Genomic DNA, 16,611 nt, shown 5'->3' with positions numbered 1-16,611 from the left:
CAGCTCACACAAGACAAAACCAGGAGTCTTTAATTCAAGTTTAAACACATAGGTTTTTCTTCCCTGTATTTTGAACACTTTTTAGTTGTCAGTGATATCTTTTGGTGTTCACTGCCTATGTAAACCAGATAGAGTAAGTAAAGATACTAGTTATATAGGGTTTATTTTTTTCTGTACTTATTATTAACTTTTGGATTTATTAATGCATGCATTTAACATAAATGTTATCCTTTATCATGTAAATGCAGCATCTAAAAATAGTTTTGAGTGAAATCATTTTGAGTATCTAGTCAAAATAATGTTTGTTTTCTCCTTTTCCTACAAAGAAATGGGTTCATTAGAACATTACCATTTGTTCAAGTTTAAAATTATGTACCATAGCCAGGCACAGTGGTGCACACCTATAATCCCTGTAGCTCAGGAGGCTGAGACAGGAGGATTGCAAGTTCAGGGCCAGCCTTAGCAACTTAGCAAGGCACTAAGCAACTTAGTGAGACCCTGTCTCAAAATAAAAACCAAAAGGGCTGGGGATATAACTCAATGGTAAAGCACCCCTGGGTTAAATCTCCAGTATCAAAATATATATATGGACACACACATATGTGTGTGTGTATAAATATACATATATATTTGGGTACTGGAGATATATAGATATATTACATATATACATGTAACAAAACATCTAAACTCAAAGCCCAATCCTTCAAGTCTTCACAGAACAAAAGTAAAACGTCTTATAAGTGCTTATAGCCAGACCCCATTATAGTTATAATTCCAAACAGACTCACCAACATATAACTTGTTTAGAATTTAGCTGCATTTTTAAACTATATTTTTCCTTCTAGTCAACATTGAACCATTAAACCTCAGAACAATCTCCAAATTGTAGACTTTAACATATTATAGGGTGCATAAGTATAGAATACATTACACAATGTAGCACTTGGCAATATCTGCAACTAATTTTTCTATATGAATAAGTGAGATTTCAACTTATTTCAGATTTTGCACATAATATGAAACCTTGATATATTTTTATCAAACTAATTCAAATTTGTATTTGAATCATTAGAAAAATGATGTAGTTTTGACAGAATAAAGGAAAAATATCAAATTTTGAATTTTTTCTTTGTTAGCATGCAAATACAAATCATGGCATTTTTGTTGGAGAATTTTTGTATAATGTTTCGTTTGTACCTTTTTATTTTAAACTGGAAAAAACAATTCAGTTTAACATTTTAGCCTTGCTAGACTCCAGTATAAGATGAAAGTAGCCTTGTCACACTTCTTCCTGACCTGAAGCAGTGACCTTCCTACTACTGAAAGTGTGAACAGGTTAAATCTCACCTGGTGTAGCCCTTCCCACCTACAGAGATTTATTGTCAGCAGTTTTCAGGGTTTGAAATGCATCTCTGCTTAACACTCCAAACCAATATTCTCTTTTAATAACCAGGTCTGGAAACAACTTGTGGGAGGAGGGGACTTTGTGTCTTGCTAGAATACAGAGTAGGAAAAGGCTTAGTAGTCGGTCACTTTCCTTAACAGCTTTCTAAAATACACCCTTTACAGCTAATCAAGGAGTCTGTGATTTCTCTTGTTTCCTGCAGTCAGCAGTGACTAATTATGTGTGATGATACTGATGAGTCTGATGAATTTTTATAAACTAAGTTCTTAAATGGTTATAGAAATGAAGGAAAACATGGATATTTAGAAGCCTTTTTTATATACACATTGCAGTAGATGGTTTACAGCAGATTTCATTTTATTTCTGAAAATGTTATAAACAAACATGTAATTAGTAAAAGATTTTGTAAAACATTGTCCTATATTTGTATGTAAATATATTGCATAAGTTCTAAGTATAAATATGTCAATATCATGTATGTTATTTTAAATTGCCTGGATGCCACCTTACACATTGACATTAAAATAAAAGCCAACACTTTAGTAGATTGTAATAAACATTTGAAAGTGTGCATTCCTAAATTAGCATGGTTTCCTTGGCAAAGAATCAAGGAAAGGGTATCTGATTCCCTGAAGGCATACCAATGGACATAATTTTATTAAAATAGGCCTTTGAGATTAAATTTTACTTTCCTAAGGAAGTAGAAATACCAAGACTTCCCTATAATTGGAGCTGAACAGAAGGCTTAACTCATGACACATTAAAACAACTTTTCTCTCAGAAAGTATCAGCTGTACCGTAGAGAAAGCTTAAGCATCCCAACATATTGTTCTGATTAATCAAGGCAAGAATGACCTAATGGGCTAGTTTTTGGGGAGTTTTTTGTTTGTTTGTTTGTTTGTTTGTTTGTTTAAGAGAAGAGGGAGACACCACTTTACTGTGTTTCAGGCACAGGCTACATATTTTCACATACCGTGTCTCTTTTAGTCTTAATATACCATAAGATGGAAATAATTGTATCTCACCTGTCAAAAATATCTACAAACTAGTCTTCCAGACAACCTATGCCTCATCTTTACCATTTGTAGGCTATGTATCCTAACATTCCACTTCAGTCATGTATTTATAATTTATATCCCTACTTACTCCCAGAAAAGCGGCAGGAGCAGCTTATCATAAGATATATGTTCCATGCCACCACCATGCATGAAAACACTAAAGTGATAATAAAAAACCTTAAAGACAGGAATCAACATTTATTGTGTTTTACCATGTATATATTAGGCTAGAAATTTTATGAAACATTACCTTATAATTTCTACAAATACTTCACTTTTGCTCGTAAGTTTTTTTCACTTTAGACAAATTAGAAAAAAATCAGAATCTGAGACATTACAGGAATTACTGAAGTTTTAATGCATCACTGTAACCAAGCCCAGGACCTCTTTTCTGGTGAGAAAGACCAAGAGGAATCTTCACAAGGCTACTCAAAACAATTCTTCCCACCAAAATCAAAATATGAAGAAACACTAGTTCAATAGTATAATTCTAATTCAGAGTTTGAAAAAAATGAAAAGTGAAGTCACCTGGTGATACCTGAATAAATAACCTGTAGCTGAGTTATTTGTGATGGCCCAAGTCTTCCTTCTCATTTCCAGAATATCAGAGGAAAGGACAAAAGGTGGCTTGTTCACTTCTTGCCTCTTCGTTTGTCCTTGTCTTTACCTTTACCTTTGCCTTTACCTTTTCCTTTTGAATCCTTGCTATCATCTGTATCTTTAGGCATTCTGAAACTTCCAATTTCTTTCCTTACCACAGTGCCTCTCCACCAGGCCTGGAGCTGGAAGAGAAATGGAAAGGAGTACAACCTAGCATGCCTAACACACCAAAGGGGGTTGTTGAACCTGTGTCTGGAGTGGTTTCTGTCTGAAACATGAAAGTGCCAGGCAAACTATCACTGGTAATGCTCCCATATTGTGCTGGACTCGAGAGCTTCAGCCTTGGCCTCAAAAGTTCTGTAATAAAATTAAATCTGTTTAGGCCAATTGTTCCTTCATGGTCAGAAACATGACTTCCTGGTACTGCTTCCCTTTACGTCCATGCTTCCCATAACTAACAACGACTTGATCCAAAGGGGATGTTAGACTCCGTCAAAAATGTATGAGTAAGTCTAGACAACTTCAGTAGGTTTCCTAGTATTTTGGCTTTGAGGGTTTTCTTGTTTGTTTTCTTTGTGGTGTTGAATGGTAATTGAACCCAGGGCCTTGCACATGCTGAGCAAGTGCTCTACCACTGAGCTACATCTTCAACCCCTTGTTATTTTGAAAGTCTTATTAAATTGCTGAGGCTGGCCTCAAACTTGTGATCCTCCTGCCTCAGCCTCTCAAGAAGCTGATATTACAGGCATGCACCACTACACCTAGCTTTGATGCACTTCTTATCTTTAGGAATTCACTAACGGGTCAATTATCACACTTTCAAAAAGAATTTAAAGCCAGGTGTGGTGGCACATACCTCCCAGTGACTCAGGAGGTTGAGGCAGGAAGATCACAAGTTCAAAGCCTGTCTCAGCAACTTAGTGAAGGCCTAAGCAACTTAGGGAGACCCTGTCTAAAAATTAAAAAATAAAAAGAGCTTGGTAATATATAGCTCAGTGGATAAGCATCCCTGAGTTCAATTCCTAGGGCCAAAAATAAAAGGATTTTTAATTGAATACCTTTGTCATTAGATACAACTGTTCTAAATAAAGTCTAAGCTACTTTATTTAGCTATTTATTTTTGGGGGTACCAGAGATTGAACTCAGGGGCATTCAACCACTGAGCCACATCCCCAGCTCTATTTTGTATTTTAAAGACAAGGTCTCATTGAGTTGCTTAGTTAGTTCGCCTTTGCTGAAGCTGGCTTTGAACTCACTTTTGAACTCCTGCCTCAGCCTCACACCATGCCTGGCTCTAAGCTCCTTTAAAATCAGACTAAGTCCTAATGACTAGGAGCAAATCCACTAACGATAACAAAAGTAGTCTCCAGCTAGTTCTTAGAGTTTTACTCTAAAAGAATCTTAAATTGGAAAACCCCATAGAAGCTTGATAGTTACTTGCTAAAATCATATATTGGGTTTGGATACCTGAATGTCCTTTACAGCTTTCTTTTTAAGTGCATCCTCTAATATACAATCTAAACTATAGTTTGGCAGATGCTCCTCTTTCAGAGAGAAGGATGATTCTCCAGACATTAGTTTCAGTCCAACTGATAGTACTTTTACATTACAGGTTTTGCTTGAAAATACTTCCCAGAATCTGTGACCTGCTAATTTTGTCATTACTAACATACACACAAGTTCATATATAACTAAATATCTTTTTCTATAACCTGCTACTTATCCCTTTTTTGAAAGCAGCTTGTATCAGAACATAGCAGATAGTCTCAGCTGATTTATAAACAGGCTTTTGAGAAAACATAGGTGATTTGAAAGAATCATTGTGTCAAGAACTGGTTTTGATTAGAAGTAGTATTCTCACATTTGCCCTCTGAATCTAGGTTTTGCTCCCATTGCTAACCACCTACCTCTTTTGCCCTAGATTAAGAACCGTGGCATGTCCTTTTCTGTGTCACCTGTCTCCCTGTTCTATGGACTGTTGACAGATTCCAATAAGAACAAAAGGCCTTGTTTCTTTTCAGACCTGTTCCATAGAAAGCTGCTGTGTATGTGATGATGAGAGGGCTTTCATTCCTCCGCTGTGGCACTGATAGGACCCCAAAATGCTAAGTACAATGTTCTACCTTTATGGCGCTCCTTAATTCCAATTCATCTTGTTCTATCTTCTTCCTGGTCTTCTCCTTTTCTATACGATCTTCAATGATGACCTGTTCATACTCCCTTATCTGCAAAAGCAGACATTAATCATATATTACTGAATTGTCTTACCTAAGCTATTGGCCCAGTCAACCCTGTACTTTTTAATAGATCTAAATATAAACCAAAGAAAAGAAAAAAAACTTACTAGATTCTTAGATTATAAATATTCACATATTAAATGTTTCTTAGTTTTATATTTAAAATTTTTAAATCTTTCAGAAAAATGAAATAATTAATTCAATGTGTGAATAGTGACCTTGAAATAATGTTTTTAAAAAAACTGACAGAATATATATTTTCAAATGACTCTTTTAAAAAAGGTTCAGGAAGCTCCACACTCATTCAATGATAAAAATGTAAGGATACTTTTTAGAAATCAGTTATAAATTATCTTCAGAGACCATAAAGTGGAAATAACAGTACAGTATCTATCTTAAGGAGCTGCGAGGTTTAAATAAGTTATATTTAAAAATAGCCACAACAATCAGTGCCTGAGACAGAGTAAGCACTATATGAGTACTAGCTGTTACTACTATCTGTCACCACCATTCATCATCATCCTCTAAGAAGAATCCTACCAAGTTTACATGCACACTTCCATTTGACAAAAAAAAAAAAAAAAAGCATCCCCACCTACTGTAGCTTAGCTACCACCACTCCTCAGGGACCCTCTCTCCACTCCTTCCTTACCGTCTTTGCTAGGTCTTGAAGGTGTGCTAAGTCACTGGCCTTTGCAGCCTTGAGAGCATTTAATTCATTCTGTTTCATTTCTGTGTCCTTATCAAATTTCTCCATCCAGAATTCCAGTTTCTCCTCAAGTTTCTATTTGGAAAAAACATTAAAACATGGTTTCTACCAGATACAAAGGAGTATACACTTTATGATGTTGTTTATATAAGATTCAAGAACAAGTAACTTTTCTACATTGACAGAAGACAGAACAATGGTTACTCATCTGGAGATGGATGCATTATTGATTGGCAATGGGGCAGGAGGGAGACCTCTGGAATGCTGTAAATGTTCTCTGTATCTAGCTGGTAGTTACATGGGTGAACATATGTAAATGTCAAATCATACACTCAATATTTGTGTACTCTACTATATGTTACTCAATAAAAAAGAGGAGGAGGACCTTCTAGATATCTGGGAAAGGGAAGTGGCAGTGAAAAAAGAAAAGTAAAAGGTAAGTAGAAAATTCTCTAGGATAAACAATGACATCAGATGTCTACGGCTGATAGCACTAAATCCTAGTCAAGAAGGGTGCAATGTCTTCAAAATTCTAAAAGAAAATGAAGATGAATCTAAGATAATATACCTAGAACCTAGTATTCAAATGTGATGGGAAGATGATACCCCATCACTGAAAGTTATTCAAAGATGTACTGACACAAAGAAAATGAAAGAGATATATAAGAAACAGAAACCAGTAAAATGTATATTTAAGCTATTTACCACCAGCTAGATAGAGAGGGGACATCCTTGTCTTTTCCCAGATTTCAACAGAAGTGCTTTCAGTTTTCCCCCATTTACTGTGAGGTTGGCTTTGGATTTTTCATTATAGCCTTTATGATGTTGAAATAGGTTTCTTCTATTCCTAGTTTCTTCAGTGTTTTTATCATGAACAGGTGCTGAATTTTTGTCAAAGGCTTTCTCTGCATCTATTTAGAGGACTAGATGATTTTGTCCTAACATATTTGTGTGGTGAATTACATTTATGATTTACATATGTTAAACCATCCTTGCATCTCTGGGATAAAACCAACTTTGTCCACTCTCACTATTCCTCTTTAATATAGTGCTAGAAATTCTAGCCAGCACAATTAGGCAAGAGAAGGAAATAAAAGGGCTAAAAATAGGAAAATGAAAAGTAAAATATCACTGCACAAGATATGATTCTATACTTAGAAGACTCAAGTAAACTCCACCAAAAGACTGCTAAAACAAACAAATTTGGCAAAGTAGCAGGTTGCAAAATCAGTACAATTACAATTCCAAGTGCCAAAAACAAAACAAAAAACACAGCTAAAGTAACAAAAACTGCATGATAATGTCATAAAAACAGACACATAGACCAGTGATACAGAATAAAAGACACAGAGACAAACCCAAACCCACACATCTCTATTCATCTGATCCTGGACAAAGGTGCCAAAAAGACAAACCAGAGAAAAGACAGACTTTTTAACAAATGGTGCTGGGAAAGCTGGTTATCCACATGGAGCATAAGATCAGACCCTTATCTTTCACCCTGTACAAAAAACAATCCCAAATTAATCAAAGACCTAAGAATAAGAGCAGAAGCTATACAACTCCTAGAAGAAGGGTCAACACTCCAGCCTATCACACAGGCAACGACTTTCTCAATAGGACCCCAAAGCTCAGGAAATAATGCCAGGTGTTAATAAAAGGAGGGCATCAAACTAAAAAGCTTCCGCAAAGCAAAGGAAAAGATTAGAATGTGAAGAGAGAACCCACGGCATGGCAGAAAATCTTTGCTAGCTACTCTTCTGACGGACGATGGACATCTAGAATACATAAAGAACTGCAAAACTTACCACCCAAAAGCCAAATAGCCCGTTGAAATGGGAAAATGAATAAAACAGATACTTCTCAAAAGAAGAAATACAAGTGGCCAAAAATATATGATAAAACATTCAATATTGTCAGCAATTAGGGAAATGCAAATTAAAACTATACTGAGATTTCATCTCGTCAGTTAGAATGGCAGTCATCCAGAATACAAATAAATGCTTGAGAGGATGTGGAGAAAAAAAGAACACTTACACTTGCACATTAGTACAACCACTATGGAAATCAGTATGGAGGTTCCTCAAAAGACTAGGCATAGAACCACCATATGACCCAGCTATACCACTCCTCCGTATTTATCCTAAAGAACTAAAATCCTCATACTACAGTGATACATGCATGTCCATATTTTTAGCAGCACAATTCACAATAGCCAAACTACAGAACCACCTAGGTGTCTGTTAATGGATGAATGGATAAAGAAAATGTGGTGGATATACATGATGGAGTTTTATTCAGCCATAAAGAAAAATGGAATTATGTCATTTGCAGGAAAATGGATAGAACTAGAGACCATTATGTTAAGTGAAATAACCACACTCAGAAGGTCAAGAATCATATGTTTTCTCTCATGTGGAAGCTAGGGGTAAAAGGAAAAGGAGATTGCTTGGAGTGGGGGGGATTTCCTGTGAAAATCAAAGGGAAATTAGTAGAGCAGAATAGAAGGGGGAAGTCCCGGGAGTGATACTTGACCTAATTGTTATATTGTGTGCATGTATGAATTTGTACAACAATCCTGTTATTAAGTACAACATACAACTATAATGCACCAATAAAAATGTGTAATAAAAAAACCGAGAAGATATTGTAAATTGGATATGGTGGTACATGCCAGTAATCCCAGCTATTTAGGGGGCTAAGACAGGCAGATTGCAAGTTTGAGGCTAGTCTTAGCAACTTAGCAAGACATTCAACCACTTAGCAAACCCTGTCTCAAAATAAAATAAAAAGGGCAGGTGTTTGGCTCAATGCTAGAGGACCTCTGGGTTAATCCCCAGTATCACAAAAAAAAGAAAAATTTTTAATTTAAAAAGATATTATAGTTATGAGTGTTTATATTCTAATCATATTTTGGAATATTAGAAAGTGAAAATGATCCAACACATGAGAAAATTGATAGATCCACAATTATCCTAGGAAAATATTTTTCTGAAATCAATAGTTCAAGTAAACCAAAATAAATAATATGAAGGATTTGACAGCTAGACTAAAAGAAATTTTGAACCTAACAGAGAATACACAGTCTTTTCAAATACCCATGGAAGAGTCACATGATCATATACTCCCAGATGAAAGCTCAACAAATTCCAAGAAGCAAATTTACACTTACCATTAGGAGACACAATCCAAAACATTAAGAGTATAAACCCCAGCTTGGTGTTGTAAGGTTCATGGCACAAACATCAAAGGTAATTGTAACAGAAAACCTGCATTCCTCCCCTGCCAGCTCATCTACTTGGACATTTAAGAAACATCCCTTTAGACAATAACTTCAGGGCTGGGGATATAGCTCAGTTGGTGGAGTGTTTGCCTCACATGCACAAGGCCCTGGGTTCAATCCCCAGCACCACAAAAAAATAAATAAATGAAATAAAGAAAAATAAAATAAAAAATAACTTTACCTAAAGGGAGCTAGCAAATTGTGAACTACAAATCATTTTGAGAGGAATGCTAATATAAGATTGTTTATCAAAACCCATCTATTACAGTCAAACACTACTCAGAAAATATATTGTTTTACTTGGAAAATATATTGTTTTACATGCATTTGCTAGAAAATAATAAAAGTTGAAAACAAAATAAGTTGAGTGTTTAGGAAACAACAAAGATAAACAACATAAGCTCAAAGGAAGTACAAGGAATGTACTCAAAATTAAAGCCAAAACCAACGTGACCAGGAAAAAAGATCTGCTCAGTAAAAGCAAATGACAGTTTTTTTGCTAAGACCAATAATATGGCAAACCTGTCAGTTTCAGCAAAACAAAGGAAGAAAAGAAATAAAAAAATTTTGAAGATGAAAAGTACAGAGGCTGGGGTTGTGGCTCAATGGAAGAGCGCTTGCCTAGCACGTGTGAGGCCCTGGGTTCTATTCTCAGCACCACATATAAGTCAATAAATAACACAAAAATTTATCAATGACTAAAAAGGACATTTTTAAAAAAAGATAAAAAATATAACTACAGGAATAGCAGAAATTTAAAACTTGGAAGAAATTATAGAGCACAGCTTTATACTAATGACTTGATATCAAGTGTTTTTGAAAGACAAATTACAAAAAATGACTCAAAGACATGGTGGCACAGAACTGTAATCCCAGCAGTTCAGGAGGCTAAGTCAGAAGAGTCACAAGTTTGAGGCCAGCCTCAGGAACTTAGTGAGAACCTGTCTCAAAACAAAAATAAAAAGAACTGGGGATGTAGCTTAGTGGTTAAGCGCACCTGGCTTCAAAACAAAAATAAAAGACTCCAAAAGGGATTTGGTAAGTAAAGAGATGAATAATACATGTTTTAAAAAAGCTGAAAAGGGACTGGAGTTGTGGCTCAATGGCAGAGTGCTTGTCTGGCATGTATGAGGCCCTGGGTTTGATCCTCAGCACCACATAAATAAGTAAATAAACACATAAAATATAAGACACATTGACAACTAAAAAATATTTTTAAAAAAATCTTAGGCAGACAAATACCTCCTCCTTTTAAAAAAAGATTTCAAGAAAAGATAAAAAGACAGAGAGAGATACCCAGACAAAATTGTTCTGAATTTTACCAAGCTTCAAGGAATGGATAATCTGTTTTGTTCTATTTATATTTTTAAATTTCAGAGCATGAAAAGATAGAAAACTTTCACCTCACACTGATAAGCTAATATAACTCTAATAGTAATATAACAAAAGCAGCTCTAAAAAAAGAAATCTGTAGTCTATAATCAATTCTAGAGGTCAACTATTAAAATTATTATTATATATTAATATATTAAATTATGACCAGGTAGGGTTTATCCCAAAAATTTAAACATGAGCCATCATCAGTAAATATATTAATGTATTTTTACTTTATTAACCAATTAAAGGGGAATTAAATTATCTCAATGGATGAAAAAAGTCATCTCATAAAATTGAGTATTCATGATTTAAAAAATAAAAAATGTTAGAAAGTAACTTCCTTAATAAAATTTATATACCAGGAATCTATAGAGTAAACCTCATACTTGATGCTAAAAGAAAAAAATTCCTCATTTGGGCCATTATGTGTATTGCCTCTCAGTTCCAAATTCATCCTCCACTGCCTTGCCCTGTGAAGCTGGATGCTCATAAGCAGTTTTCTAGACACCTAGCAAACGGTTACACTTTGTCAGCAGAGGGTGCTAGAGGACACAATGGAACGTCTGGTTTCTCTAGGGCTCTCAGGTGCTTTTCTGGGTTCCTAGAGCACATGGCTCACCCTATGTGGTAGGACATCCAATGTTACTCGTTCACCAACATGTTTCACTGACACCACCAGGATCATTACTGCATGCCGAATACATTATGACCAAGAGTTTAAAAATGACTCAATATCAGCAAATATATTAATACCATCAGCAAATTTATGAGAAAAACATCATTTCAGTGGATGAAAAAGAAAAAGTCATCTCATAAAATTTAGTATTCATCTGATTCTTTAAAAAAGAACTTGTAGCAAAGTCCATAGTTGCCTGCTCACTAGGTGATACATTTAAATGAGGCTGGCTCAGATCACAACCCAGCAAACATCTCTGCTGTCCATGGGGCACAGGCCACACCCTACCCAGTGCAGTCTGAATCATAGCATTGGGAAGGATCCTCCTCCCCGTCACCTTCCAAGTTTATTCCTTCCTTGGATACTTTCCGATCAATCATAGGGCAGTTTATTTTTTATTTTTTGTTTATTTATTTCTTTGGGATGGACTTCACTATGTTGCCCAGGCTACCTTTAAACTTGTGATTCTCCCATATAGTAAACCTGGAATTACAAGCATTAGGCCAGCCATACCAGCCCATAGGGTGTTCTTTAAAGCTCTTTTTTTATCCCTACCTAGTAGCCAGTCCCTCATTAAATAGCTCATGACTCTTTCATTAAACTTTCTCTGTTCAAATTATTGGTATGTTTTGTCATCTAAATTGATCATTAATGATGCAAAATTGGTACCAGAATGGAGTTAATCTCCCACCTTCTAGTTCACATGTCTTACTAAAAGTCAACCAGACTACTTGCTACTCCTTGTTCAGCAGATACAATCAGCATAATGTCATTAATGCAGTGGACAACTATCATGTTTTGTGAAAAGTCCAAGTGAGCACTCTCTCTGTAGACCATATTATAGGAGAGAACAGAACTGACATAACCTTGAAGTGAGACTAGGAAGGTGTATCATTGGCCATGCCAGGTAAAAGCAAACTGCTTCTGGTTTTTTTTTTTTTTTTTTTTTTTGCCTAATTCGTTTGGAGGCAGGGGCTTTGACCAGGTTAACAGCTTCATACTAAGTACCAGGGGCCATTGAAGATTTGTTCCAGTAAAGATACTATGTCTGAATAGTAGTTACAAGTAAAATCCATTCAACTTCTACACAAGCCAAACAGATGAGTTAAATGGGAATATGTTAACTATTGTCACTCCTGCTTCTTTCAAGTTTTTGATGTTATCACGAATCTACAGTTCCATTAGCACTGCAGCAATGCCTTTGTTTTAATATTTTGATAAGAAGAGGAAGTCTCAAGACTCCTACTTGGTCCTTACTATCATAATGGCCTGAAAGTATATCTATTCCAATTATACATCTAGTAACTTAGGCAGAGACCCCAGTGTAGAGCTATAGAACAAGTGGGCACACAGTAAGTCAGACTTAAGATTCCACCCATCATCTGAGCACCAAAAATACCCATTTTGGCTAAAGGTCACAGTTTTTGATTCTGGGTCTCCATGAATTTACCTCAATTCAGAGTTAACAGTAATCACAAAAGGATGGGGTATTTTCTCTCCCCAGTGCACTCTAACAAAGAGCTTGAATAAAGTTCACAGGAAGATTTACAGTATGTACTTGCAGCAAGCTGCAAGATTCAGCCTTAGGGGTACCTGCTCTCCTCCGCTTTTTAAGAAGGGGCTCTGGATCTGAGCACTGACATAGTTCTAGAAACTGGATAAGAGGCTATGACTTTCCATTGTGGTGATACAAATCAGATTTTTGGCTATCAGACCTGGACTTTTTTTTTCTTTTTTTTTTTTCTGTTATGCTTTAGTGGGCTGCCCATCAATTTTGCTCCTAAGGACACCATGATTAATTAGCTATCACCAGAGATTCCTATGGATAAAGGCATTCTGGTTACCATTACATTCCTGCTGTCCTTCATGGTAAACGTACCCACCTTGTCTTTGGCAGTTAAGGGCTACTGTTTACCCTTTGGCATTGCAGGATTCAGTCATCACCAGTGTAATTGGGGAGCCCATTTCAATGATAACTTCCCCTGGCCTACAGTGGAAAGCAACCATAGAACTTTGTAAGCATGCAGATGATGCGGGGAGTGATGGAGCACACCTGTAATCCCAGTTACTCGGGAGGCAGGAAGATCACAAGTTTGAAGCCAGTCTTAGCAATGTAGCAAGACCCTGTCTCAAAAAATAAAAATGACTAGGGATGTAGCTCAGTGGTAGAGCACCCCTGAGTTTAATCCTGAGCACCAGAAAAAAAAAAAAAAAAAAAAGGATGTAGACATTCCCTAACTCATGTACTTCTCGATATCTTAGAAAAGGGGTATTTTCTGAGACTTCTCATGGCTAGGGATAGATTTTAGTGGTAGATTTGTAGGTCACACATAATAAATTCATTTTGACATTTTTGTCTCCCAAGTCTTTGGATTCTATTCTCCACGTTATAGCAGGGAAGCTCTGGACATTTCTACTTCATTAAATATAGGCAACTGTTGAGTTCAACCAGGCAAACTTTTGTAGTTACCTCTAGCTGCACAGCTAATACATTAAATCCAGACTCTCTAGGAAGTAAATCTATATTAATGAATTCAACCCAATTCATGTTATATTCTATCCTCCTTGGTCTAACACCTGTGTAGGTGGACACAATACCTTTATTTTTATGTGGTACTGAGACTTGAACCCAGGGCCTCACGTGTGCTAGGTGAGCACCCTACCACTGAGCCACAACCCCAGCCTCAGGTCTAACACCTTTTGAATCCATTCCCACACATGTTCCTTGACTCCTTACAATATAAATTAAAAGATGATAATATTTTGATGTGTAAGTTATTTCCTTCTGAGTTGTAGTTATCTGAATTATATGACCCTACTTTTGGATTCAGTGACAATAGGGATAATTGTACTACATCTGAAAAAGGAGTATCCTCTTCAAGGTCTCTGCTCCAGATAAAGTTATCACAGGATTTTCAGGTGAAGGATGTCTTGTTTCTGGGAAACAAGGCTGTTTCTGGGAAGGCAGGCTATTTCCACTGGCAAAGAAGCCTCAAAATGACTTGGGGTTTCAAGACTGTCAGTTTTATCTGAGTCCAACCAATATTCCCATTCCAGGTTTTATTGTCCCACTCTTTCCCAATAAATGCCCTAACTTGCACATGACACATGTGGCATGACTATGAATTCATGTGTGATCAAAACCAAGACACCATTAAAACCAAGAACAGAGCTGGGTGTGGTGGCACACATCTCTAATCCCAGAGAGGATATGGCAGGAGAATGGCAAGTTTATCTCCTGTCTCAGCAACTTAGCAAGGCCCTATGCAATTCAGTGAGACCCTGTCTCAAATATAAAAAGTAAAAAGGGCTGGGGACGTAACTCAGGGGTAAAGTGCCCCTGGGTTTAATCCCCAGGACAAATTAATTAATTAATTAATTAAAATAAATAAAATAAATGGAGAATAGAAAACTCACGTCCTCTTATCACTACTAATAATCAATATTACATTTGACTTTCCAGCTATATAGTAAACCACAAAATAGGAATAAACATACAAATAATGTATAGGAAAATATAAAATTATTATTTGTAGTCAATAAAATTTTCTTCCTAGAAAAACCAAATGAATCAACTGAAAAACCACTAGAACTAATATGAGAGGATATAAGAAATCCAAAGCAATATACAAAAATGAACAAACTTTCCATATGCTATGTACTTAGAGACATGTCAAGAATGTTTAGCATTGCTGTAACTGCAAAACTTGGAAAGCACCTACATATCCACCAACAGAAGGATATTAACTAAATTTTGGTATATTCTGACTCTTGGATATTATATAGCAATTGTACTACTACTGATAACTTTATATTGAAACACACACACACACACACACCCCTAAATAAATAAATAAATAAATAAATAAATAAATAAATAAAAACACACAAGGAGGTCTGGGAGTATGGCACAGTGGTAGCATGCATGCTTAGTATCTGCAAGGCCTGGGTTCAATGCCCAGCAGTGCACACTGCAAAAAAGCAAACAAGCCAAAACACCACCCATTAAGTTAATAGACTTTAAAAAATATTTTAAATGGCTAGTACTCATTGAAGATGCCTTATACCTACTGCCTGCATATACTGCTGATGGCAGAATAGGTTATGAAGTATTAGCAACCTTAATGCCTTGAGCTAGGGGTATAGGTTGGTAGAGCACTTGCCTAGCATGTGGGTTCAATCCCAAGCACAGATGGAAGGAAGGAAGGAAGGAAGGAAGGAAGGAAGGAAGGAAGGAAGGAAGGAGGGAGGGAGGGAGGGAGGGAGGGAGGGAGGGAAGGAAGAAAGGAAGGAAGGAAGAAGAGGATGAGGAGGAAGAGGAAAGAGGAGGAGGAAGAAAAGAAGAAAAGTATGAGTAACATTTATAAGTCAAGAGTCATAAAATGCCAGTCTCTCTTACATAATAATCGTGTGCTTAACAATTACTTTTACTAAATAATTGCAATGAAGAAAAACATTATTTGGGAAAAGCTTTCATTAATTATATTGACAATATCTTTATTTTATCTTTATTTTATTTTTTTATTTATTTTTTATGTGGTGCTGAGGATCGAACCCAGGGCCTCACAGGTGGTAGGCAAGTGCTCTACTACTGAGTCATAACCCCGTCCCTGGGTTTATTTTTTTTATTCTCCTCTTTTCTCCCTTTCCCTCCATTCTATTTCCAAATTGTATGGCAGTCAATAATGAGATTTGAATCTCTAGGAAGATTCATGTGAAAGTGGAAATAAGATATTTTCATTTCTTCATCAACAGGAGTCCTTTTACCTATTTAATCCCTCGAACTTTCTTCCATGTCACTTACACATCACTTAAAGACATAAAACCTCTTCCAGAAAAGCTAAGCCCACATAACTAACTACAGTTTTGTTTTTCACAGAATCTAATAGTGTTGGACAGTTAGGTTCTCATTAAATAATGTCCCTATTATATTGACAAAACTCTGGGAAGAACCTGAATGCCCAAAATAAACAGTAACAAGTAAACTATGAGATAACCAATCAATTGAACATTTTACAATTTCAAATTATTTTATTAAGAGACTGTAATATCATAAACAAAATGAATGAAAAAAAATGCTAATTAAAAAAAGAAAATTTCCCTCAACTGAGAATGCTATTTTTATAACATAAAAAATAAAAAACTTTATTTTTAAATTATGACTATAAAGCACTATAAAAACAAGAAATGGAGTTTCTTATATAAGTTAAAAATTATAGGGGCTGGGGAGATAGCTCAGTCGGTAGAGTGCTTGCCTTCAAGCACA

The 16,611-nt window shown here is 35.9% G+C and overlaps 1 protein-coding gene across 3 annotated transcripts in view; it reads right to left on the bottom strand.

Annotated features, from left to right (window-relative positions):
* Window positions 1-1,668: 1,668 nt before the first annotated feature.
* DRC9 (dynein regulatory complex subunit 9) overlaps window positions 1,669-16,611 on the bottom strand; it is a 49,881-nt gene continuing 34,938 nt past the window's right edge. For all 3 annotated transcript variants that reach the window (XM_079156246.1, XM_079156245.1, XM_079156247.1), the window contains 3 exons: window positions 5,953-6,084; window positions 5,187-5,288; window positions 1,669-3,245 (listed from right to left, as the gene is read on the bottom strand). In XM_079156246.1, coding sequence (XP_079012372.1) covers window positions 3,096-3,245; window positions 5,187-5,288; window positions 5,953-6,084 — 384 coding nt within the window. In that variant the 3' untranslated portion in view covers window positions 1,669-3,095. The remainder of the gene's footprint in view (window positions 3,246-5,186; window positions 5,289-5,952; window positions 6,085-16,611) is intronic.

Source organism: Sciurus vulgaris (assembly GCF_902686455.1).
Source record: "Sciurus vulgaris genome assembly, chromosome: 10".
NCBI lineage: Eukaryota > Metazoa > Chordata > Mammalia > Rodentia > Sciuridae > Sciurus > Sciurus vulgaris.
This window is presented reverse-complemented; position numbering and strand designations above follow the sequence as displayed.